At 49.5% G+C, this 26,062-nt stretch overlaps 1 protein-coding gene across 2 annotated transcripts; it reads right to left on the reverse strand.

Annotated features, from left to right (window-relative positions):
* Positions 1–847: 847 nt before the first annotated feature.
* Positions 848–26,040, reverse strand: HPS4 (HPS4 biogenesis of lysosomal organelles complex 3 subunit 2). 2 transcript variants are annotated; one of them, XM_090290605.1, is made up of 14 exons: positions 25,982–26,040; positions 23,779–24,303; positions 21,769–21,859; positions 20,197–20,340; positions 16,433–16,540; positions 15,858–15,974; positions 14,658–14,752; positions 13,060–13,132; positions 11,132–11,168; positions 10,271–10,367; positions 8,737–9,646; positions 3,678–3,810; positions 3,061–3,169; positions 848–1,839 (listed from the first exon to the last, which is right to left on the reverse strand). In XM_090290605.1, exons 2-14 carry the CDS (start codon positions 23,814–23,816, stop codon positions 1,668–1,670), a joined length of 2,124 nt encoding a protein of 707 aa, XP_090146731.1. In that variant the 5' UTR covers positions 23,817–24,303; positions 25,982–26,040; the 3' UTR covers positions 848–1,667. The 2 variants fall into 2 exon arrangements, with proteins under 2 accessions (XP_090146731.1, XP_090146730.1); XM_090290604.1 differs by having other exon boundaries at positions 8,737–9,667.
* Positions 26,041–26,062: the final 22 nt, after the last annotated feature.

Consider the following 26,062-nt stretch of genomic DNA (forward strand, 5'->3'; position numbering starts at 1 on the left):
AATAGCACTTTTGGCTATTTTATTTTAGCCCTTGGAAAGTTGTTTGAAGAAAAAGACACCATGTCATAAACATTAGGCATTTGTTCACTCACATGGGATTATTAACATCGCAGTTTTCAAATGGAATCTTTCAGTAAACATTCAGTTACAACTCCAGTATATATTGAGTTGGCCAAAAAGTTCGTTTGTTTTTTTTCCGTACGATGGCTCTAGTAGTGCTTAGTTGTCTTTACCTTCATTCAAAACAATTTTGTTAAGTGTGTATTGTGAGAGCTGTCATTATCAATGTGCTTTTAAAAGAAAACTTATCAAAATCGGTGAATTTTTGTGTAGCCATTTTAATATTGAAGATGGAAGAAAATATGCAACATTTTCAGCATATTATGCTTTAACATTTCAAGAAAGATAAGAATACAACTGAAATGGAAATAAAGGTTTGTGCCGTGTATGGAGAAAGTGCTGTGACTGATCGAATGTGTCAAAAGTGGTTTGCAAAGTTTCGTGCTGGAGATTTCTCCACGGTCAGGTAGACCAATTGAAGCTGACAGCGATCAAATCGAGACATTAATTAAGAACAATCAATGTTATACCATGCAGGAGATAGCTGACATATTCAAAATACTCAAATCAATCAAGTTATTGGTGAAAATGAAAAATGTGTCTTTTATGTTATGGAAAAAAACACACGAACTTTTTGGTCAACCCAGTATTTTCACCCTGTGACCTGCACATTATCGTACACATCTGACTGTCATGTAATAGAACTGATGTAACTACACTGGCCCAGAAACACACAAACAAATGTGTTTCCCTTACACACAGTACACACAGCTACCGCTGAACAGCTTCTGCCCCAAAATGTTTTGCAAACTCCCACTTGGGGACACGCATTCAGGAGGAAGCGGCCACATATCCCAGATCTATCCCACAATGCACAGCCTGGCCTGCCATCACCCAGTTCTCTGGCCTCAGTCCCCAGGGCTTTTGGTTATCACTGAACCCCAAACTCTCCTCCACATGATCAAGATCTGCCCCCACGATGGGTATGTTAAAGAACAGGCTCCCAGTTTGGAATCTAGTTCCAGAGGAATTCAAATAAGGGGGTTTCACCTCCAGCTGTTCCAGCCCTCCCACGGGGATGACTCTGATGACCCTCGAACCGAGAAGTGGGTGTCTGGTCTGCTTCCTAACAAACCCGACTCCTCTCTGTGTGGCCACGCCTCTTTTCGTTCCCTGAAGATATGGCTGGAAAGCACTAGACTAGGAACAACTAGGTTTTTGAAAAAATGCTACCTGAATTTTTGTGGGTATGCGTGCAGGCTAGGACGGAACAGCGGTAGATGTTGGTGCCCCAGGCTCAGTGTAACAGGGATTTAATTGGCCCTGTACCTCTTTGATACAAGGAGCCACGTGCCTGTCCAGGCCCCAGCACCGCCAATGTAATAAAGGTCTTTACCACACATTCCGGGTCTGTGGTCCTGAAGAACTACCCTGTCCCACTCCAACCTGCAAATGGAGTATCAAACACTCAGACATCATAAGGTCCTAAGAAAGGGAATATTCCAGGAAAATAAAAGAGAGGTTTTTTGTTTAAAAAGGCAGAGCTTCCTTTGTTGGTATTTGATTTGGCAGTCACTTCCCGGGTGACCCTTCCACTGCGGCCAAGTTCAAAGTAAGTTCACCCCGTGCTTTAGCAGCTTCTGCTTGGCTTTGCCAGGGAGGCCGAAGGCACTGTCCTGAGGACTCGGGAAGCCGGAGCTCCGCGTGGCCGACGCCAGCTGCTGGAAGTAGGTTTCCTGGACAGGGTTGCAGCAGGCATACACAGCCGTGGAGGCATTTCTATGGGAGGAAGAGAGAAGGGAGCAGTCCGACATGGCCCAGATGCTGACATTTCATTCATTTCCACTGCTCACACGAAGCCAGTTCCCAAACCAGTGACTGCAGACTTAAAGCCACATTTATGGCGCAAAGACAGAGTGAAATATTGGCTGCACAGGGCCCCGGGCCGCAGAAATGCCCAGCAGGCTTCAGAACCTCATCACCAGGAGGGCCCAGGCTGCAGGCACCTGCCACTCAGCCACACTGCCCCCTGAACCTGGAGATGTGTATGGAAAGAACATGTACTTTAGAGTCAGAGAGACTGGGGTTCAAATCCTGGCTCTGCCACTTAACAAGGATGTGACCCTGGGGCAAGCCACTTATGTTATTTGTACTTCAATTTCCTCATCTGTAAAATGAGGGGAAAAGTGCGCTTGCCCAAATCGTTCCAAGGACTAAATGGACTATTGTACACATAGCAGGCCCTCCCCTCTAACCTTCTAACTTGCCTTCTGTTCTGCTACTGGTTTCACAAAGAAGCGCGTAGGGATAAAAAGTAGAATTTAGGTGGTTAAATGCTGTAAGTTACAGTAATAATGAACAGACCTCTATCGGCATGGAGGTGTTCAGGATATGCAACATAGTGGAAAAGGAACTTGTAAAATAGTATATTAGTATGATCCTGTTTCCTAGAAGAAAGACTACTAAAGTAATTAAAATAAAAGACTAAACACTAATATAATCTACATTGTATATACAAAAAAGTTAGAACTAAAAACAAAGAAGTCTGGAGTGGCACATACCAAACTGTCACTAAGGGCGCCTTTCCGGCGCTGCTGGGTGAGGGGCAAGGTTTTACTGCAGATCTGGGAGAAGGCTGCCCGAGTCCTACTGAGCAGGCACCTTGTTAGGTGAGGACATAAATGGCACTCGAGCATCATTTATGACAAGGAGACAGAGACCCTCCCTCCCCAGTAACAGGTGAAAGCGCCGTGGCGGCGCAGACCTCGGGTGTCCTCACTGGGGCGCCCAGTGCCTAGAGCAGGCCTGAGCCCCAGGAGGGGGCCCAGAAAACACAGGACACGGACAAGCATGAGAGCAGACAATGGCAGCGAACGAAAGCCAGCCTGAAAGACGGCACCTGGAATGTCCCTCATTCAGCTGTGAGTAAGGCTCTGCCCGGGGCCCCTGGGAAGGGGGCTCCTGGGCAGGACTGTGACGGGGACTCGCGGGAAAGCTCACCTGACCGTCATCTCGTACAGCGAGGGCAGCTGGGCAAAGTCGGAGTGCATCAGGCTGACGGCCTGGAGGAAGCGGCGGTCCTGGGGTGTGGCCGCCTGTGGCAGGTTCGCTTCCGGAAGAGGACACCGATGTTGTGAGCAGCAGACTCCTTCCCCCACCCCCCAGCCTGGTGCTGTCAACTGGGACAGAGCACGGTGCCCGGCCATGAGTGCGGGTGCCGAGGGGGAGAAGCACGGGCCTGCCCAGGTGCTGGGCCCGACAGCTGCCACCAAGGAACAGAGCACACACTGTCCCCGAAAATAAGCAACACCAGTTTGGGCATAAGTATCACAATTTTGAGGCAGAACCTTATCACAGATATTTGAACATGTGTGTGCTTTTCTCAAAATACTGGAGAAACAGCCAAAAAAAGACAAATGAGCAAGGAAGTGTTTGCCAAGCAAATTCAAAAGGCAGTGGGAGCTGGGCTCCAAGTCAGAAGCAGCATTCTAACTGGCTGCACACCAGCCAGCTCTGGACAGCGCCGACTCCCCCCGCCAAACCCCCACCCTGTGCGCTGGGCTCCAGGTCCACCCCCACCCCGCTGGGAGGCGCCCTGGCCCACCCCGGCGCCTTACCCGTCAGCACGTGCTGAACGCGGTCGTAATGTGTGAAGTTGTACGTCCTGCTGGAGGCGGCGGCCTCGTCTTTGGGCAGCGTCTCCTTCAGGTGGACCTCCAGCCCGTTCAGGGACGCCAGGCTGCTGTGGTACTGAAGGGAGCCGAACTGGGTCAGAACGAATCTCGGCGGGGCCCCCGCGGAGCACAGAGCCACCCAAAGAGCATCTGCACGGCTACTTCATTTAACAAAAAGGACTCTGACCAATGTTTTTACCCATTTTTGGAGAAGTGTTAACTTCTGCCCTTATGCTTCAATGCTTTTTTTAATTGTAGAAAAATCAGAAAATGGAGGTGAACTAAAAAATAAATTGTAAAAGGAGGAAGCAAAAGAAATGGCCCTTAATGTCACCATCCAGAAACAGCCACTGTATTACCCCTGCACCCCGCCCCCCCCGAGCTATGACTTTCCCACGGGGGCTGCACACTTTCACAGCACAGCGGCCAGGCCTGGGTGGAGAAGCCTTCCCCTGTCCGCGAGGGGTCCACCGCTCGTGCTCCAGTGCATCCGGGCGGTACCAGCCACGCTCCCTGCCTGCAAGGACTGACATGCGTCAGTCAGATGGCTTTCTGTGCTCTGGTTCAGAGGAGGGACCGGCTTGACAGGCTGTTCAGGAGGTGAGGCCCAGCGCCTGTATTTTAAAAACCTTCCCAGGGAAGAGTGACGTGCAAGTACAGCCGAGAGTGCTGGACTATATACTGTTCAGTGTGACTCTTTCTTTGTAAAATAAAAATCGGATCAACCCATAATGGTTGCAACCAAGTGATTTACTTTTTTCATCCTTAACACATTCTACTACAGCAGTGTGGTATTTTTTGGCTCCACTTCAGGCTTTGCCAAGTGCATCGGCCATCTCCTGATAGACTTAGTCTAAAACAGGGCCCCCTGGGGCTCCCCGGGGCTGCTGTCCCCAGCAGCAGATGGATCCCAGGTGAGGGACATCCTGGTTCGGCCTCTTCCTAGCTGGATGACCAGGGGAAAGCTGCTGAATTTTCTGTGCCTCTTTTTTTTTTTTTCACCTGCAAAATGGGAATACTACAGGGCTATTGAGTGGATACAGTGAAATAGCATATGTAAAAATCCTTTGTAAACTCCAAAGTGCAACCCTGGAAAAAGGCATTTTTATAAAGAATCAAGAAAATGAAAATTATCCTTATTAAGTGATATCTCTTTAATAAGCACATATGACTTCTCTGTGGATGAACCATTTTTCAAGACGTGTGTAAAAAATCAGTGTGCATACAAAGTACAGAGATGCAAACAGAGGGCTTCTGAGATGAATGTCGTGAAGCTTCAGTGTTATTTTTGGTAGAGTACTGGGCCTAAGTTGGTTTTCCTATCTAATGTCTTAGAAACGACATTACAAAGCAATGGGTCAGACATACAAGGCTGTATTTTACGCACTCATCTGTGTCCACAATGCCTAGCAGAGGGCCAGGCTCCTAGGCTGTGCTCAGAAAACACCTACTAAATGAACGACAGATGAGCCTATCCCATGGCAGGACATTCAGCGTGTGAGCTACTTGGTTTAAATTGAGGTGTACAGTAAAGTCACAGGACACATGGTCAGGAAAGGTAAGTCAAGGACCTCCTGTTCAGATCACGGGTCTAGCCAGACCGGCACAGAGTTTAATAGGTGTGCACATGCCCATGCGACACTCACTGTGAAGTCAAACCACAGCCTCCCTGGAAGCTTCCGGGCCTGGGAACCTGGTAACAGACAGCCCTCCCATCCTGAGCTGGTGCCCGAAGGAATGGATGGTGGGCACAGAGTGAGACCTCCACAGCCTGAGTTTTCCCTGCAGGCACCAACCTCCGCTTCTGGAATCTTCTGCCTGACTTGTACTCAAGATAAAACCACTTAACCATAAATTCACAAAAAACTCTGACTCCAAAAAACCTCCGCTGCCTTGCGGCATACCTCTTCAGGGGAAAGGCTAAGGGAGTAAACCCCGACAGAAAATCTGGAGCCGGAGTCCCTAAGGCGGTTTGACGTTGTAGTCAACACCGGCAACTCCTGCGGCGCACCTGAAGCCAAGCTGTATTGACTCCGTCTCTCCCTTGGACCCTTCAGCTGCGAAGAGAGGGGGGGTCTGCTGCATGGGCAACAGCAGACCCTCCATATCACCCTGCCCAGGCTCTGTAGCTTCAGCTTCACTGGAGAGGACACTCCAGCATCATCGCAAGATGTCGATTCAACACGGGAGGAGACAGATACCGTGTCACTCCCGAGTCGGACTGCACAACCATTCTCGGCGGTGCAGATAGACTCTTAAGAAGCTACACCATCGTCTCTCGAGACGGACGGCTGCCGACGACGACGACGACGACGACATCTGATGACCAGGACAAGTTTATACCACTAACCAAGTGCTCTCATGCATACTGGGGTCTGCCAACCATGGCCTGGGCCAAATCCAGCCCATTATCTGTTTGTGTATAGCCTGAGAGCTAAGAATAGTTTTTATATTTTTACAGGGTTAGGGGGGAAAATCAAGTGAACAATATCATAATATGTGAAAACTACTTAAGTTCCTATTTCCGCGTCCATAAATAAAGCATTACTGGAACACAGCCACCCCGCTTACTTACACATGTCTAAGGTTTTGTACTCTTAACAGCAGAGCTGAACAGTTGTGCAGTGTGGAAACACCTGCTACGTGTTCCTTAGCATTAAAAGCTTGCCCCCCGCCCCCCAAGAGACACGACTACATATGCAGTTCTCCCAACAGCCCTAGGAGATGTGGGGCTGGGGCTCCTTCCTGGATCCTCCCCAAATGAAGAAGAGAGCAGGCCGCAACACATGCATTCCCTCAGAGGCCCCGGTTTCCTGGGGGAGGGGTGCACTTTCATTTGTCAGGAAACACTCTTGCACTAACCTCAAGCCTCATCTGGACACAGACAGCTCAATGTCCCATCGCAGCCAGGAATACCTGGTGTGATCACTATATCTGAAGGTCAGGGAGAGATCTCGGGCTCTGAGCAGGGAGCCATCAGTGGCTCTATGCTGCCCCCTGGTGTGAGGCTAGTCTGTTCCCTCTGAACTGATCCCCTCTCTCCTGGCTGCTCCTGGGCTCATCCCCTCCACCCACCCCCCCAGCCACCCACCCTGGGCCAACATAAAGAGATGGCAGGTGATCCACTGAAAGACAAGATGGCAAAATGACACCAGGATGCCTTGGTGGCGTGCCACATAACCTAGGAGCCCCTCAAGGGCGAGTGCTCACTGTTGCGCCACTCTGCGGAGAACTTACTTTTCTAGACACCAGTGGACAGAAACCAGGCCTGGGGCTAAAAGACAATAAAGGATCTCTCCCCAAACCATAAAACAGACAGCCTGTGTGTCCGGTCATCCAATCCCACTCTCAGCTGAGCAAGCTGGTCAGTTAGTTGCTCTCTACTCTCTTTAGAAAAGGTGAGCTTCTCTTCCTCCAAGAAGCTGCCCTCTTTCCTGGAGCCGACCCAACATGAACACCTACTTGGCATGAAAGCCCACGGCTGTCCTAACAACACGGGTGAGCTGTGATAGAACAAGTGACATGTCTACATATCAAGAGCCACAGAAGGCAGGGTATTTCCCCTTCACCCTCCTACCGATCATTCCAAGGTCAGATTGATAAGGGACAGAGAGGCTGGGGTGGGGGACGAGAAACGAGCAAGAATTCCAGGCCCACAACCTGCAGTAGGTCTCTCTCTCAACAAGGCCCAGCTTCTTGCTGGGAAAACGGGAGCTACAGTGCCTACCCCCAGAACTGTTCTCAAGCCCGGCCAAAAGAACAGATGTGAGGTGGTTAGCATGTACTGAAAGTACAGAATACGTCTTACTTAATCCCTTCTTCAAGTGCAGCCTGAACTATTTTTCCTTTTTCTTTTTCTGGGGAAAGTAAGAGATAGTGTATCTACTTTATGGCACCCAAACACTAGACCTTCAAATTAGCGTGTCATCAGCTCAAGGCTAAACAGAAAGATCATGAAAACCAAGGCCTGGGCAGGGAGATGAGCTGCATAAATCTGCGATCCTTGCTGGGGACGTCACTCAAGAGCTATGGGGAAGGACGGAATGGAAGCAAACAAGTCACCACCGGGTGACCCCTGTCTGTGCAAAGAGGAGAAAGAAGCAGGGCTGGTCTGGAGAGGAGCAGCCTCTGGCCTGCGGCTCAGCTTGGAGCAAAGGAAGTTGCTGTCCTTCCTCCTCTAAGCTCCAAGGTGACTCGCTAATTTATGGAGGGTCACAAGCCCCGCATACTAATGAGACTGGCTTAGAATAATATAGATCTAAGAATGAAAACAAGGGAAGCCCCAGGACACCATTCGCCCTGCAGAGATTTCAACCTTTTATTCCTATTGCTACCACTTCACTGTCAACTACAGAAAGGCTGTTACTATAGCAACTGCACCTCTAGGATAGGCCCAGGAGAAGGTACCATGGAAGTGGGGAAAGGACTAGAATGGGTTAGTTAAGAGCAGCCTTCTGGTGCCACTAGGATTGCAGATGTCCCTGGCCCTATAGAAAGGAGCTTCAGGTCATTTCGGTAGAGTGGAGGGGCCCTGGTGAACTCCCAATGCTGGCTGTGATCCGTGCAGAGGACAGACCCCAGATGGCTCAGATCCTAGAGCTTGCCAGGCTCAGAAGTGAGGCCACCAGTGGTGATGATGGCACAGCAGTGCTGTGCGTGTGGTCACTGCCTGCATGATCACACTGTGTCTGGAAGGGAGGGCCTGTCACCACCCCCACACTGCTGAGGAGGACCCCCATCGCACAGCCAGAACCAAGACTCCAAATTGGTCTCCCCGCCGTCCAAGAGACTGGAAAGGAGCAGCAAGTGCAAAAAAACAAGCTGTGTCCTGGACTTGCTCTCGGTCAGCCCCATGAGCCCAGGGAGGTGGCAATCGCCACCCGCCATGTGGATGAGGACTTCTGCACAGGCCGGCCACGCAGCATGGCAGGGCTGTGAAGGGGGCCCCTGGCCTGCCTGTCCCTGTTCCAGGAGGGGCTGGGGTGGGGCTGAGCACACTCACCACTTCCTCGATGGCTGCGCTGTCCGCCAGCAGCGGCTCCTCAGCCAGCAGGGACAGCACCAGCCCTTTGACACTGTGCGTGTAGAGGTTCATGCGCACGAGCTCTCCACGGGACACTGCGGTCACCCTGGAGTCCGTGCCATCTGCAGAGGGGCCGTTGTCTGAAGAGTCTGCAGAGCCCGAGTGGCGCTCCGGGTGGGGGGCTGTGCGGCCCTGATGCACCCCGTCCTGCCACTCCGCGCCGTGCTCCCCCATAGGAAGCACAGCCCCTCCCAGCCTCGAAGCTGAGCGAGGCGATGGCAACGGCCAGCTCGTCCTTCTGGGGAGCAGGTCGTCCCTGGGAACGGGGCCTTGGCTGCTGTCCCCAGGAAGGGTCTCGTGCTGCTCTGGGGCCCTGTTCTGGGTGAGCACATCAGGAGCAGAGGAGGAGAGGCGGCCTCCGACGCCTGAGCGCACAGATGGGGCCTCGGCTGGCTTCGGTTCCAGGCTGCCAGAGTCACTGACAGATTCCTTGTGACAAGCGTAGCCACCATTTGGGACAGACACATTTGAAAAGGCAAAATAACCTGAGGGTGTTCCCGTTTCCTGAACTTCTGGAATGTGGATGTCAGACCAGTCCAGTTCCTCCTTCCCCCTGGGGAAGGCAGGCCCCCGCCCCGGGGCGCAACGGAGACCAGGGTATGGGTCCCGGGCAGTGCTGGGCCGGCTCACAGGCTGGGTGCTCTCCAGATCACAGTCGGGGTGGTGCCCATCCTCTCCACTGCCATGTGGCCCAGCCATGCCAGGGGCCCTGGACTCGGGGGTGGTTGCCCACGTCCAGGCCACGGGTTCCTCGTGCCTGATGCCATCTTCTTTCAGGGCAGATCGGCTCCGACCCTTTGAAGGATGTGGGGCACAGCGTTCCTGGAGTCTGGCTGGGGACACAGGAGGGCTGGCGAACAAGGGCGATGTGAGGGCGTAGTGACTGCGCCGGGGCAAGCGCCCTTCCCGGGGGGACTGAGGCACTGCCACCCGGGACAAGTGGGTGCCTGAGGCCACAAGAGCCTAAGAGGCCAACCCACAGGTGTAAAAAATAAGGCGATGCCTGGCTCTCAGGACTTCACACAGTGACACCAGGATCACCTGCTGCAAACGGCAGGACCCGCTGGGTAAGACTCACCCACAACTGGAGGTCTACTATGAGTCAGCTCTATGCTGGGCACCACACATACACTATTGCCAGCTTCCACCATGAGCCGACGAAGTAGATATTACTGGGTCCATTTTAGGATGAAAAATTAAGGCCCAGGTAGTGAATGGACTTGACCACAGTCATACAGCTGATGAGCAACAGATCTGGGTTTTGAAACCCACACTTCATGTCACTCTACCAGCTGCCTCTATCTCTACGCTGAAGATCCAGAAGCCCCTGCCAGGGCAGAGCACGGAGAAGATGGAGTTAAGGAAGGGCAGGATATACCAGGGGCTTGCATGGATAAACCCACGGGAGGGGCCCCTAAAAGTATGGGTTAAGATCAACCCTGTGCTCCCTTACCTAGCCGCATGCTCCCCTGGGAACTCATGGAGGCTGACGGCTTCCTCCTCCGTCACGAAAACAGGCGTGATGTGGACATTCAGGGGGAGGGCTGCTCCTAGAATCACAAAGCAACATGGACAGGGTCCTCCCCTGGGCCAGAGAAGAGCGAGGGCAGGAACGGCTCTTGGGGTGACGCGTGCGCCCCACACACCAGCTCCGCGAGCAGCGCTGCAGCACGCGCCTCAGCCCAGAGCAGAGGCACAGAACTGCAGCCACGGTTTCTGGGATCAGCGAGGAAGAGCCCTCACTCCCAGCTACGGAGAGGGGTGACATTTGGTGGAAAAACACTGAGTGGCACCTAAACAATAACAACAAAAAAAGACATAAACTGGGGAAAAAGCAGTGCCAACTGACAAAAGGGATGTGCCCCAACTTATGCTTCAAAATGAAACAACACTCCTGCGGATGCACCCCTATCTTGCACAGGGCCTTCCGGGCACCTGCATCTGCCCTACCTGCTGCCGCCCAGGCTCCTGGGCCTGCTCTGAGCCATCTCATTACAGTGAGTTAGGGAGAGTCTGAAAGTGGGTGTAAAAGGTGTGCCCACACAATGCAATGCACAGATAATCCGTTACAGAACCGTAACTTGTTAACCAATGTCACCCAATACATTTAATTCGTTTTTAAAGGCATGCCTAAAATCATGCGCTTTATTTGCAGTGAGGGCTTTGATAACTAACTTTGCACTTGAAACTGTGCTATTTCCTTAATCTGAGCAGACGAAGTAAGCGTGTGAGACGGCTGTCACGGGACTTGCACAGGGACCAGCAGCAGGCAGCGCTGCACTCTCACGCCGCAGCAATGCACCGCGCCACTCACCACGCTCCTGCAGGGCGCCTTCTCCTGTAGGTGTTCTCTGAAAATAAACACACACACGCGTTGGCGCTGGGTACCACGTTCTCCTCCTGACCAAACCATCAGGACTGCGCCGGGCCATCTGCTCACAGAGAAGTTTGTCCCAGAACGCCTGTACCCGCCACATGCCAAAAGTGAAGCAGATGGAAGAGCAGCTCCCCCGGCTGCCTGCTCACCACCACGCTGGGGGCGGGCGGGCACCTGGGCCCCTCAGGCCGCAGGGCAGCAACGCAACCCACCCCCACGGCAGGCTGTGCCTTCTGCTTCCCCAGCTTCTCCCCGTTGGGAATAAAAGCGAGGATTCATGGTCTCCTTTATACCTGCAGAGAACTCATCCTCTAGAAGACAGCCTCATGTGCCACAGCCCCGGCATGGAACTCACACAAATTGCATGGTAACAAAAATGGGAAGGCCCTGTGACCCTCATGAGAAAGGATCAGACCTGAACAAAATGCTATGCCAGATCTCTCATGTTGACTCTGATTCATGGTCAAGGTGAGAAACCTGGGAATTTCCTCAAAATAGCTTTCCAGCCTTTCCAACCTAAAGGTTCCAAAAGGACACACCAAAACAAAACAAAGGCTGCTCTTCTAGCCAAAATGACTTTCACCCCATGAAATGACACAGCTTTCTTTCTTGAAATAAGCTTACTCTAGACAAAGATTCATTGTAAAAAAAAAAAAAATCACATATAATTTCCCTTACCCACAAGCTAATACTATAATTATTAGGCATATTTTCCTTAAAGTTTATCCATTTTTTAATACTTTGAGTGAGACTACATTATATAAAATCCTATTTTTTTACTTAAACAGTAACATACACGTCCTGTCATTGAAACATCTTTGGCCATTTTAAATGGCTGAATAAAACCGTATGGAGTTTAAAGTGGTGTGGGTGAATGCGTCACTTCCCTGCTTTACACCAGTGAAAAAGGCAAACTCCTTCTGTACACGGAGGGACGGCCCGCATCTCCGGCTCTGTGGGCCACACAGTCGCTGCTGCAACTGCTCAGCCTGCTGTGGTAACTCGAAAGCAGTCCAGGAAAACCTGCTCTGCAGGCAACCTGGCCAGCTCCCACCTCAGACATTTCAGATCGGTCCGATGTTTTGCTTTTGTAAATCCTGCAGTGATCAACTTTTGAGTATGAACCTTTTTAGCAGGTCAATGATTTCCTTAGGCTCGAATCCTAGAAGCAGAATTACTAGGAACAGAGAAAAGGGCATCCTTAACCTGCTTATCAGACAGTTTCCCAGAAAGGCAGTTCTGATGGCACCTGACCAACGTGGGGAGGGAGCCCAACGAGAGGCCCCCATGGTCGCTCCCAGTGTCTACCAACTTAATAAGCGCAAGGAGCCGGCCTCTCACCACGTGTACACCTGTCTACGCTGCGGATAAACGGTAACAACAAGAGAGAAGGACGGGGAGGAGGTGCGCCAGAAGCGAGCAGCGGTCACCTCTGTGCAGGCGGACAGGGGGCAGCTTTATTCTCAGTGAGCGCGTGTGCGGATTTTCATTACAAAAACAATGAAACAAATTACAACAGAAGTATTTTAAGAGTTTCTGATTTCCTAAGTCAACCCTTAGCAGCTCTGAAGATCCAACTTCTCTTTGCCATGAAGTCAGCCTTGAGGGAAGTCTAATTCTCAGAGTCCCACCGGGACTGGAGGAAACCAACTACCCAAGTCTACCACGCAGAGAAAAACGTTATCTTCCAGCCTTGCCGGTGAACTTACTCTGGAGGGGAATCGCACTGCAGACCCGGGGTCCAGGCAAGATGCAGGGAAACAAGCACCCCCAGAGCTGCCCCCACCCCTGCAGCACGGGGCTCAGCCTCGCCAGCGGGGCCTGGAGCAGAAGCGCCCCAGGCAGGCAGGTGGACTTGACCATACCTGGTCCTGAGGTGCAGCTCGATGAAGCAGGACCTTGGCCGTGAGGGAGGGCGGGAGCTGGGTGCTGACAATCCTAGGAGGCCAGACACAGAACGAGGACAGCATGAGAAGTACTGCACTGCAGGGCTCTGAACTGAAGGTTCCTAACGCCCCATGACAGCCAGGACCTTGGGGACACAGCTGGTGGACGTGTCAACTGGTAACGCCCTTATGGAGGGACTCTGGAGATTTCTATCAAAATCTTAAATGTCCAAACCCTTTGACCCGGCTTGTACCAAGAAGTATGCAGAAGAGTATTTACTACAGAGAAAAGAGGTAAAGTCGTTGAGAACAATGGGAAAATAATATAAACTTCCATCAAAAAAGAAGAGTTCATTTAATCACGGCACAGCCACAGCACCAGTAAATGTGCAGCTGCTGTGAGGTGGGCCTTAGGGGCTGAGAAGTCTCCACTGCACACAGGAAGCTGAGGAATCACATGATCCCATTTCCACAGAGAGCACATATACACGTGTGTACAGATGTGTGAGAACACACAGACACAGCAAAGGAAAGATGCTCACCAAACGCTAACTGTGGGGTTAGGCAGAAAGCGAGGGAGAGTAGCGGGGAGCTTTTAAATTGTGCTGTGTGTTTCTCTCTGGTTTCATTTTTTACAATGAAAATACGTTCATGCATTCGGTGTATAACTTAAAAATAAAAAATATAAAAAGTGAAAAGGAAAAAAAACACCACCTTTGACGGCCAGGTCACAGGGAGCCTGGAGGCACCACAGGCTGATTCGGAGCCATCAGAGTGAACAGAAGGGGAAAGGATGTGTGGAGGGCAACTGGGAACCAGGGACTGTGCTTGGTCCTACGTCTGTCACCTCCTTTCACTCTCCACAAAGCATCTCTATTTCCCGAAGAGCAAACAGAGACCCAGCAGCTTGCCCAAGGTCACACGGCTGGCAGGAAGAGCAGCCAGGACTGGGAACACAGCCTGTAAGACCCGGGTCGTGGAAGAGCCTGGAGAGTTACTCTAGTCACGCACTTCCTCTGGGGGTCAGAAAGCTCTGGGCACCTGCTCCCAGGCTCGTAGGGCGAACCCTCCACGAGGAGAGCATCCTTGGGAGATGCGTGGAGGGCCTCTTAGGCACTCAGCTCATGAAGAGGCCCTCCAAGTACAGGATGAGTTGTAGACCGATCTCAGAGGCCAGCCAAGAGACAGATCCAGCCAGAGGCTGGCAGGAGCCGAGTGGAGGCACTAATGCTGCTCTGCCAAGCTGAGCCGCAGAAGGACGGCCCAGCAGGCTTCTACCCCCTACTCGCATGCTGGCTGGTGACCCTGGGGGCTCTGCATTCACATTACGTAGACCAACAACTACAAAGGCAGGCCCCATCCTGAGAACTACGTGGATCTCTTTAAGTCCGCCTTTTCTATACCTCTTTTTCAGACACAATAATTTTCAATTTCCCAGCTTTGCTCAAAGACAGGTAGTACCCTAAATCAAATCTAAACTACCTGCTATTTCCCAAACCAGCCCACCTGCCTGTGATCTGGACAGTCAGGTCTGCAGCAGGGACTGGGGTGGAGGAGGGGGGTCTGGCGTTACTCACAGGCCTTTGTAGAGGATGCAGCCAGCTAGGATGTGCGGGGAGCGCTGGCAGGTCTGCAGGATGAGGGCCGCCTTCAGCAGGAGCAGGGGCTCCACCTGGGCAGGGCAGGAAGCAGGTCCGCAAGTTAACACACTTACAATCAGCAAGGAAGGAGAGGGAATGGGGATTTGTACAACGAGTGGCCAGGTCATAACCCAAAGCCTGGAAAAAGGAGACCATGTCACATGGCAAAATCCATGTCCTCTCTATACCCAGAACTGACAGCACAAAATGCCAAAACTTGGTGTAAAGAAGCCTCTCCAGAAGCTGGAAGGTTCAATGACAGGGGCCTGTGGCTATTCACAGGGGACAAGGTCCACAGACCAGGAGACCCTGACTATCAGTGCAGAGACCAGCAGGCAGCCAGAGAGGAGGTCTGCAGGTCTCAGAAGGCCATGGTGCCAGGTGAAACCCACCCCCACCCCCTCTCTGAAGCATAAGCCCACTGCCACACTGCTGTCCCAGTGTCTGGCCAGGTCCTTAACTCCCACAACACAAGGAGAAAACATCACGCTCTCTCACTCGGGGCTGCACCGCAGTGCCATATTCCTTGTAAGGACTCAGTTGCCTAAAGTCCCTAAAAATACCAGAAAGTGAGGATGTGACGCTCACCTAAGACCAAGGCCACAGAGCGGCAGCCCGCGTTCCCCTGAATGCCAGCGGTGCGTGGACCAGCTCGAGGGGACACGCAGCCTCCCCCTCACTCCCTCCCGCCATGGCGACTTTGGTTGGAAAACGTTAGCACTGGGCATTTTTAATGCTGAGAACAATTAAATAGTATCCTGATATCAAGCAAGAAGGAGACTTTCAGATTACTGAGTTCTACATTTCTGGGGCGTTAGCAAAATAATAATACCCTTCCTGAGTATTTACTTTGTACCGTTTAGGTATTGCCTGATTTCATCATCAAAACAGTTCTGGGAGGCAGGGGTGAAGAAACCACTGAGTGGGTAAGAAGAGCGAGGTTCTGGGAGGCGACCTCGTCCAAGCTCACACCGTGAGCAGCACCATGGGCTCTGAGCGCAGGTCTTAACCCCCCGACTGAGAAATGGTACACTGTAGTCACCTCTCTCGAAACACAGTTCATTCAAAGGGGGAAAGAAAAAAGTGTCCAAAAGCTCTGTTCTATACATGAAACAAGAAGGGGGCTGAGAGCGTTACTTTAGTTTGGTCCAGGTTCCAGAGGGAAGTGAATATCTTATGCAGATTACTGGTGTTCTTCAGAATTTGTTCAATGAAGGTGTTCCAGTCGGCGCTCAGTTCTTCCTGAGAACGGTTCTAAAACAGAAACAGCCCGAGGTCAGGAGCTGAGATGCTCAGAGACACACTCCTCGGTAAGGATGCCAACCACCACTGAAGTTCTGACTCACACAGGAAACTGGTCGGAAGGGAGAGTCTATTTTGAACTTCCTATAAACACATGGTCTCCCAACCTCCTACCCTGGTGGCCTACCCACCACAGACTCAGGACACCTGCAGGGGGAGGGGGCAACTAGGCCCTGCTCTTCCCACGTATGCCAGGGGTGCGGGGGATGGAGATCAGCACTTGGAATGAATGTGACCTACGCCACTGGGGAACAGAAGCATCTGAGAGGGGCTCCGGGAGCCCCTGACCAGGCCGCGGGCACAATGCGTGCATTAGCGTATAGCAGACCCCAGAGTAAGTGCTGAGTTCTGGCAACACTGGTTTTGCTCAGGAGGCCCCACAGTAAGACTCCTCAACGCTGTCCTCGTACCTTGTAAGCCAGAGAAACAGGTCCATTGTAAAAATTAAAAAATCCAATTAGCTGATCCAGAAACTGCTGGCAGCTGATATCGGGAAGCTCCACAGCACAGCCCAGCACCTGCCAGGAGGGAAACCAGGGACACAGGCATGCTCCTGCATTCTGAGTGCAAGCCCTGCACCCCGGAATCCAGGGCTTGCTGCAGACCTCACAGCCCGTTGAAACTGACGTACCGCCCAGGCCCACACGCTGCACTCCAGCCACGCTGGTCTCCACAGAGAAGATGTACTCCTGCCGCCCAGCTGGAAACGCCCCCTTCCTTCCCGTTCTCTTGCACAGGGCCCTCCCATCCCCTTCAGTGCCCATCATAGGTTCCAGCACCTCCATCCAGGTGCTTGTTCTGGTCACTCTGGCCAATGCTGACCTCTTTTCGGACGCCTTGTAGTGTTAGGCCTGTTATGTGGACACTGAATATTTAGTACAGGTTTCACCACAGATTCTGGGCTCAGGCTGCTTCATGAACAGCCACCTCGTCTCCCCACCTCGGCAGAGTGCTGAGAACAGAAACTGACTGCATCGTCACAGTCCCAGAGCTCCAAAATGCTGGGCAGCATTTGGTTCCATGGGAGATAAATACTTGCTCAGTTAGAAAGTAATCTGGCGATATGTTTAAAGCACCTGAAGAAAGTTCACATTCTTTGACTCAGTAATTCTACCTCTAGGAACCTTTCCTCAGGGAATCATCTGAAACTTAAGCAAGCAAACAAACCCTGACAATATAAATTTAAAAATTCCCTCGGAATGTAAGCCGCACGGAGGCAAGGGTCTTTGTTTTCGCCACTGATGTGACCCACCAGTTCACGACACTCTGGCATAAAGTAAGTATTAACTTCTTCTCCAACTGATCTAGAGCTTGAATGCAATTCTAATCATAATCCCACCAGCTTCTCTTTAGAAACTGACAAACTGATTCTACAATAGAATACAAAGGACCTAAAATGTCCAGAGCTATCTTAGAGAAGAAAATAGTTGGAAGACTTACACTACCTGACTTCAAGGCAGTGTAGTACTCCTGTAAGATCTTCAAATAGATCAATGGAAAAGAACAGACAGCCCAGAAATACACCTGCACTTAAGGGGTCACTTGATCTTTGACAAAAGAGCCAAACAGGGAATAATCCAACAAGAAAGGAAAGTCTGGCAACAATGTGCTGGAACTACTGAATATGTGTATATAAAAATTTTAAAAGAACTCTTGACCTCTACTTCATATCATATACAGACATTAATCCAGGATGGATTACAGACTTAAATTTACAAGCTAACACTATAAAACTTAATGAAAAGATGGAAACATCTTCTCCAATAAGATAGGCAATGGTTTTAGACAGAGTAAGCAATAACCATAAAATTGATAAATTACACTTTATTAAAATTAAAAACATCTGCTCATCAAAAGACAGCATTAAGAAAATTAATAGGAGCACTACACATTGGGAGAAAATATCTTTAAAATATATATATCTGACAACTGGTATCCAGGATATATATATAAAAGCTCCTAGAAATCAATAAAAAAGGAAAACCCAACTTACAAAATAAACACAAGCTTTCGACAGACTCTTCTCAGAGAAAGATATACAAATGGCCTTAAGCACATGAAAAAGCCTTAACATCCTTAGTCATTAGGGAAATGCAAATTTAAACCACAACGAGCTACCACTACACATCCAGTAGAATGGCTAAAATTAGACTGACGACACCAGTGGAGTAAACAGAATTCTTATACATTGTTGGCAGGAATGTAAAATGATACAATCACTTTGGGGAAAGGACTGGCAGTTTCTTACACAAATCAACATATGCCTACCCTGTGACCCAGCAATTTCACACCTAGATATTTACCCACAAGAAATGAAAACTTATATCCACTGAAAAGATTTACATAGAAATGTTCCTAGGAGCCTTGTTCTTAATTGCCCCAACTGGACACAGTTTATGTGTCCATAAAGAGGAGAAGGAATAAGTAGACTGTGATACATTCGGACAATGGAATGTAATTCGACAGGGCAGAAAAGGAATGCACAGCCCACACATGAATTTCCAAATGCTACGCAGCATGACAGAAGCCTGTAGAGAGGAGTGTTACATGTATTATTTCACTCATATGATACTCTATCTAGACCAGGCCAAACTAATTCATGGAACAAAAGGCACAACAATGGTTGCCTGAGACAGGGTGGGGTAAGAAGAAACTGGGTAAGGACCTAAGGGAGCTTTCTGCAGCGATGCTGATACTCTGTATCTGACAGGGACCTCTGTGGCCAGCTGCATCGTCTGCCCAAATGCATCACATGGCACACTCAGGATTTGTGTACTTCCCCATATGTAAATTTTACCTCCAAAGAAAAAAGAACCACACACAAATATTGAACTCCAGTTAACATTGTGAATGACGAAGTGTTGGGACCAGAGGACAAGTACACTGATGTGAGCAACTTTGAAAAGCATTAAAATAAAAACCAGATTCCTAAGAAGATGAAGGGATGGATAGATACGGGATAAAGCAAATATAATACAAAGTTCGTTAACAGAATCCAGGAGGTACAGTTGATTCTTGAACAACATGGGTTAGGGGCGCTGATCCCCACTGCAGTCAAAAATCTGCACATAACTTCTGACTCCTCTAAAACTTTACTAATAGCCTACTGTTTACTGGAAGACTTACCTGTATTATAAACAGTCAATTAACACATATTTTGTATGTTGTGTGTATTATATACTGTATTTTTACAATAAAGCTAGAGAAAACAAAGTGTTATTAAGAAAATCATAAGAAAAATACATTTACTGTATTTACTGAAAAAAAGCCACACATAAGTGGACCTACACAGTACAAGTCCATGTTGTTCAAGGGTCAACTGTATGAGTATTCACTATAAAATTCTTTTGACTGGTATGCTAGAAAAATAAATAATAAAATGTGGGAAATAATACCTACAAAGCTTAATATACTTTCTTACACTTAAACATCCCTTCAGCTCAAGAACAGTTTAAAATAAGTGTAGGTTTAGGAAAATAGCACTTTAGAGCATAACTTACTACTAGCTATAAAGAAATGGTTTTTACTTTTTCCTTAATTGTTCTTTGAAATCTGACATACATACATCAATGTCTTAGAGTCACTTACCCAGTAAGTGTGGAAGTATAAAGAGTATAAAGAAAAAGAAATGGGGATTAAACACTCAATTTGCATAGCAGAATAAAGAGAATTTCTGTGGTTAGCTTAAGTCTTTCAAAGGAGAGGAAAACCAGCCACGTGCAAGGCAGGGTACGTGAGAGCTGTTTTGGAGAGCACTCAGCTATGGCAGGCACCTGCAGAGAGGGACAAAGAACTGCGGACAGTCCTGGACACAGCACATGGGGGGAGCGGAGAGGATTCTAGGCTCGAGAGCCACAGAAAGCATTACTTTCTTTCTTTCTTTTTTAAAGATTTTATTTATTTACTTTTAGAATGAGAGGAAGGAAGGAAGAAAGAGAGGGAGCAAAACATCAATGTGTGGTTGCCTCTTGCACACCCCAACTGGGAACCTGGCCCGCAACCCAGGCATGTGCCCTGACTGGGAATTGATCTGGCAACCTTTCGGTTTACAGGCGGTACCCAATCCACTGAGCCACACCAGCCAGGGCAGAAAGCATTACTTTCTAAACCTTATCATCACGGCACTTATCACCAAGACCCACAGTAAAGGCACGGTTCTGCCTGTTCAACTTACCCAGAGGTAATCTCCATCAACCCTGATGGCGAACTTAAGTTTCCGCAGACGGATGAGAGTGGGAGGAGAGCCAGAGACATCAGAAACACAGTGGACCACTCCAGCAATCTGCCCACAGAGCAACTCCTGTCGGTCAAGCAGGGTCTATGGGAAAGAAGCAAACCCCAGACAGGAAGCTGAAAATGCTCAACTCCTGTGTCACTCCTCAGAGCAGGTGCAGCCTACAGGCCAGAGCTAGCCGGCTGCCTATATGTGGCCCATGAACTAAGAATGGTTCTTCTAAGGGTTGTCAAAACAACAATAAAGAAGAATATGTGACAAAGGCCTCATGTGAAGCCTAAAATAGTCACTTTGGCTGCTTGTGGACCCCTGCCTGGGATGACTGAACTGTCACAGAACACCCACAGTGAACACATAATTCCACAGAACTTTATTTTTGTTCCTGGTTTTATATCCTATAATATAACTGAACCTGCATGCATGGGTAGAAGCCTGAGCCTTTCATCTCTATTCAAATCCCCTACAGATTAATCCCAATTACCCAAGTCGATTGTAGCATCAAGTCAGCTGAGGGGCAGCCGGACACTGTGCGATGAACAGAAAATGCACACACCACCTATAAGGAATTCTTGCCTCAAAGAAATGAACTTGAACCTAACCAAGGCTCTAGATGTTACTACTAGTTTAAAGGAAACACAGTGGATAGAAGACATTAAATGACACCACCAGGGGAAGTCACCAGCCAAATCCAGAGTGTGGGACGTGCTCACATCCTACAGCACAAATGACCTGTTGTCTTCAGTAACTCAGTAGCACAGAGGGGAAACAGGGATGGGTGGGCGAGGACTGTCCGAGTAAAAGGGACTTAACACACAAGTGACCGAATGGAATGGTGAACTTTGTTTGGCTCCTGATTAAGAAAAAGAGAGCGAGAACGGGGGAAGGAAGGAAGAAAGGAAGGTAAGTCTAAGAAACAGTTAAGATAATGAGGCAGAATCTGAATATAGACACTATCCGATGCTATTAAGAAATTGTTACTTTTGTTAAGGGTGATGTTTAAAAAAAAGATGTCCTTTTCGGTTAAAGATGTTACTTGATATTGGTGAGATGACACAATGTCCAGGATTTGCTTCAAAACACTCGATAAAAAAAAAGGAGAGAGGTTAGGTCAGGTCATATAAAACTAACAATGTGTTGATAACTGTTAAAGCTGGTGACGTGCATGTGAGGGCTCATGATACTCTCCTCTCTACTTCTGTATATGTTTGAATAAAAGTTTTTGTTGTTGTTGTTGTTAATGAGCTGACCAACAACTGGAAGCAATGGGGGCAGAGAGAAAATCGTGAAGGTAACAGAGAGCTAGAGAAGATGGAAGTCCTGAGCTGCCTGGGAATTTTAATACCAGAGTGACATGAAATAGTACAACTAAGCAGAAGAGAGAAGAAGGGTCAATTGTTAGAATTATCCACAGAAAACTGTGTCAATGAAAACCACTTCGGGAAAGTCACCACTTGGAGACATAAACTGTGTTCTGTGGGTCCCCACAGAACAATCCCATGCTGTGTGGCTTACCTGAGAAGGGTAGAAATAACAAATGCCAGCTCTGGTTGGATCTCCTTCTTCCTTTACCTTTGAACCATCATAAAGGAAAAAATAATTCCACCTGGCAAGAGAACAGAGTGGAGCCATGTTTCCTTTCATCCAGCGATCAGGGCGTTTGAAGGCACAGCTTCCTGCTTCCCAGCCTGAGAAGAGCTCATTATTCAGTGTCTGCAAAGCCAGAGGGGAAAGAGCCCAGTGGCTACAAATAGATGAAAACCATTTCCTAAGTGCAGTTGAGACCCGCTAAAAATATGCCTCTGTGCAGCCGTCAACCCGTCTGTGGGAAAGACAGACAGGAGCCAAGGAAAGACGAAGTGCCCACAATGACGCCTCTTCTTTGAGACACTGAACCTTAACTGAATAACCACATGGTTTGGTAAGCTGTCTTTTAAGGCCAATATCGAAGTAAGTTAGGACTGTCTCAGATGCGCTCCTCACAACTGCTGGGCGCGATGATCTCCCGAAACACCCCTTCTACCAGGAATGTATGGGTTCATTTCACAAACGTTACTGAGAGCCTACAGTGTGCAGTGGGGCACCGGCAGAAAGGGAGACAGTGACTTTATGTTTCAATGCATGATAGTGAGTCTATAAAGGGAAAAACAGGGGGCCTTTAGAGTTCACAGAGAAGCACCAAACCCCTCTTTGCCTATCAGATCCTTACAAGGATAACTCAAACATGATCCCTCATCCAACTTCTGATCTCCAGAGGAGTCTCTCTTCACAATTTCCATAACTCTCTGTTCTTCCCTGAAGTCTTACAGTCTCCTCTGTGATAGAATTATAATAACCTCTTAAAGGCCACAAGGCACACTCCACAAAGGCCAGACCTGTATTTTACTTTTAAACACCAAGAGCACACCTGTCAGGTTACAGCTTACGGAGGGGACGTCACCTGTGCTCCCCGCCCCCCCGGACTCCCTTCTACCCTCTCTGGCTCCCATCTTACCTTCCTCATGACAAGCACTAACTCAGTTTCTGGTACAGACCACTTTCCTCAGTTCCAGATGGGAAACTGGCTGCAGGGCAGGTCCAGATGAAAAAGGCCTCAAAAATATTTCAAACTCAACTTAGAAACCCCACTGCGGGGCCCAATTCTATCCTTCCCTAGGTTCTGGGGGTAAAAGCACCCCCACTGTTCCAAGCACACACAAGAAAACGTGGGTGTCCTTTTGAACCACCCCACCTGTTTGCCTTCCACGTGTATACCATCGGGCACTAATCCTGCTCAGTCTGTTTAATCCAGGCGTTCCACTTCTGTCTCCTCCACTAAGGACTGCTGAACCAAACGACAAGCGAGGCTTAACCCATCTGGGGCTGAGAAGGGAACGGAGCTGCAGGCGCATATTGTGTAATACCCTTCAAGAGACAAACTGAAGGCTGGCCAAGCCTCTCCTCCCGGCGTAATTCTGCAGTGCCACCATTTCTTGTCTTTCAAAAGTGAAGACTCCAACGCCCATATCATTAGCAAAGCCAGATGCATTATCGGCCATGATTATCTTCTCTACAAGCGACCAGCAATGCTGGGCTCATTCAAACCCTGCAAGAAGCTTGCGAGGTTAAAGCACATCAGCTTTGGTGAGAAAGGCTCCTGCATTTGATTCAGCTGCTCTGTAGAAAATGGCCTTTTACTTTCCTTAATAAGATCAAGAGAAGCCCTGCCTGCTGTGGTTCAGTGGATTGAGCGTTGGCCTTCGAGCCAAGTATTGATGGTTCGATTCCCAGTCAGGGCACATGACTAGGTTGCATGTCAGATCCCCAGTTGGAGGCATGAGTGAGACACAACCACACAGTGATGTTTCTCTCCCTCTCTTTCTCCTTTCCCCTCTCTCTAAAAATAAATAAACAAACAAGTAAATTATTTTTAAAAAATAAAAATTAAAATAAAATAAAGACAATCTGGCTGGAGATTTCCAGTTAACCTGAAACATCCGTCCAGAAGCCTGGCAGGAATAAACCACAGCAGACTTCACTACTCACCAGGAGACTGACGTCTCTGTTGAGGTGGAGGCAGCCATTTATTTTCCAGTCACCTCATTCTCTTTGCTGGGGTTCTCTTTTCCAGTTATGGCTCCTTTCTCCCCAGCGGTGACTGTTCCTGTGTCCCCGGCCCAGTGAATCCAGACGTAGGAGGTTTAAGGGTTTTCAGTCACAACTGTCACTTGCTGGCTTCGTTTTCATTCAACATGAAAGTCCTACTTCCCTCCTTGCAAGCCTTTCGGTACCATGAATACCTCCATGCCTCTTAGAACCCTGGGAAAGAATGTAGTAAAGCAAGAGGATTCTGCCAGCAAAGTCAGATCCACTGATCTGGTTCTGCGAGCATCAACTCTCTGGCTCTCTGCAGAAAGACCCCTTCAAACAGCTCGCCAGGAAAGCCCACCATGGGAGACGCATGCTGAAGGTGGTGTTCTGGGGCGATTTCTAGCTTGTGTGGTTCAAAGCCATTCTGAAGATTCTTTTAAAAGTTTTGAAGCTTCCTGTTCAAACATCAGTGCCTTAGCCCTAAAATAAACACAGAAAATAGATTACTTCAGAAACCCACAGGAGAGCATCTGACCCAGCATGGTAAAGCAAATGGTATACTTCAAAAGAGCTTTCTAGAAAATCAAAAATAGTTTCAAAATAAAAGAGAGCGTATAGCAGGACTTCAAACCCCTTAGTTTCTGGAACAGCAGTGTCTCCCAGGAGAAAAAGTTAAATAACTGGAGTGAAGAAGCTCTGGGTATCAAGGACAGCTATACAAAAAAAGGCAGTTTCTGTGGTAATAGTGGAACTCAAATTAAGGAACTGACACCTTGACAGCACAAAAGGAATCTGAACACGTAGAATTCTGGAGCTGGGCAAGCTTCCAAGACATAGTGAGTCTGCCCTGACCGGTGTGCCTCAGTAGGCCGGACATCATCCTGCAAAGCGAAAGGTCGCCAGTTCTATTCCCAGCCAGGGTACACGCCTGGGTTGTGGGTTGGGTCCCTGGTTGTGATGCATCCCGGTCGAGGTACATACAAGAGGCAACAGATTGATGTTTCTCTTTCTCCCTCCCCCTCTTTCGAAAAATAAATAAAATCTCTTTAAAAAAGGGACAGTGAAAATTTAACAAGTGACTTTTAAACTCCCACAAGAAAGATCACTCAGACTATCAAGGGATCTCAGAGTCTGAACAGACCCACTCCAGTATCATTTACTCTAATCCTTATCTCTTGCACTCCTTCTTCCTCAAAAATCGCCTGGACTGTCTGGCTTACTCCCTGGAGACAGGCAGTTCATGGTGTTCAGTTTATCCTCCCACCAAGCTAAGACTGGCCTCCCAGTAACCTCTACACAATGGTCTGCATAACACTCTCCAGGCAAATTAAACAAGGTCTAATACTTCCACAAGACGACCCTTTTGGTTCCTTCCAAACTATGCCTATTATCACTTTCTCCAAGATTAATGTCCCCAGGGACGTGGTCTCAAATGCTTGCTCGCCATCTGTCATCCCCCTGGGAGCACAACAGCTTTGCAAAGCTCCTTTGGTAGAGGTTAGTCCGGAGAGGACCCCACTGAATCTCCGATGGCCTATAAAATCTCTATCTTTTCTCAGCGCTCAATATCTTGGGGTGAGTCCCCCTAGGCTCACATGCACAGTATTCTTGGAAGCATATCTGGATGCCCGTGGAGAAGCATCTAAGCTCTTGAAACCAAGGACAGCAGCCCCCTATCCCTTGCTCCCAGAGGGCTGTGCGCCACACTTTCAAGTTCCCCTCTTCTCTCTGAAAGGTCCCCAAGAGGCCGGTAATGGCCCTGGCGCGGCGCAGCGGTGGGGATGTGACCACAGAAGGCTCTGGCAGCCTGGGAAGTGGCAGTAACGACCCAGGGAAGTCGAGTGGCCGGCAGTGGCCCGAGGGTGGCGGTGGTCGTGGTCTTGGCGGTGTAGGAAATGGCCTCAGTGGGCTGGCGGAGCAGGGAAAAGTACGCGAACGACTGCGAAGGGCTAAGAAGCGATAGGTGACCGTCGAGGGCAAAGGCGCAGGGGTCAATCTGGGCTCTGTCAAGGCGCAGGGGCCGCGGAGAGGGGCTCCAGGACGCGGTCCCTCCCCGCAGCGTCCCCGCGCCGCCCACCCGCCAGAGTAGCCAAGGCAGCCCGGGGTCGGGGTTCGGAGCGTGGGCTGTAGCGGGGCGCCAGCGCCTTCCCCCAGGTACCTGCGCGCGCGGCGGAGAGGCCCAGCGTCACGCGCCGCACGCGCCTCCCGCCCCCTAGAGGCTCCGCGGGGCTGGCGCGCG

Source organism: Furipterus horrens, unplaced genomic scaffold, assembly GCF_987537825.1.
Source record: "Furipterus horrens unplaced genomic scaffold, mFurHor1.1.pri manual_scaffold_11, whole genome shotgun sequence".
Classification (NCBI taxonomy): domain Eukaryota; kingdom Metazoa; phylum Chordata; class Mammalia; order Chiroptera; family Furipteridae; genus Furipterus; species Furipterus horrens.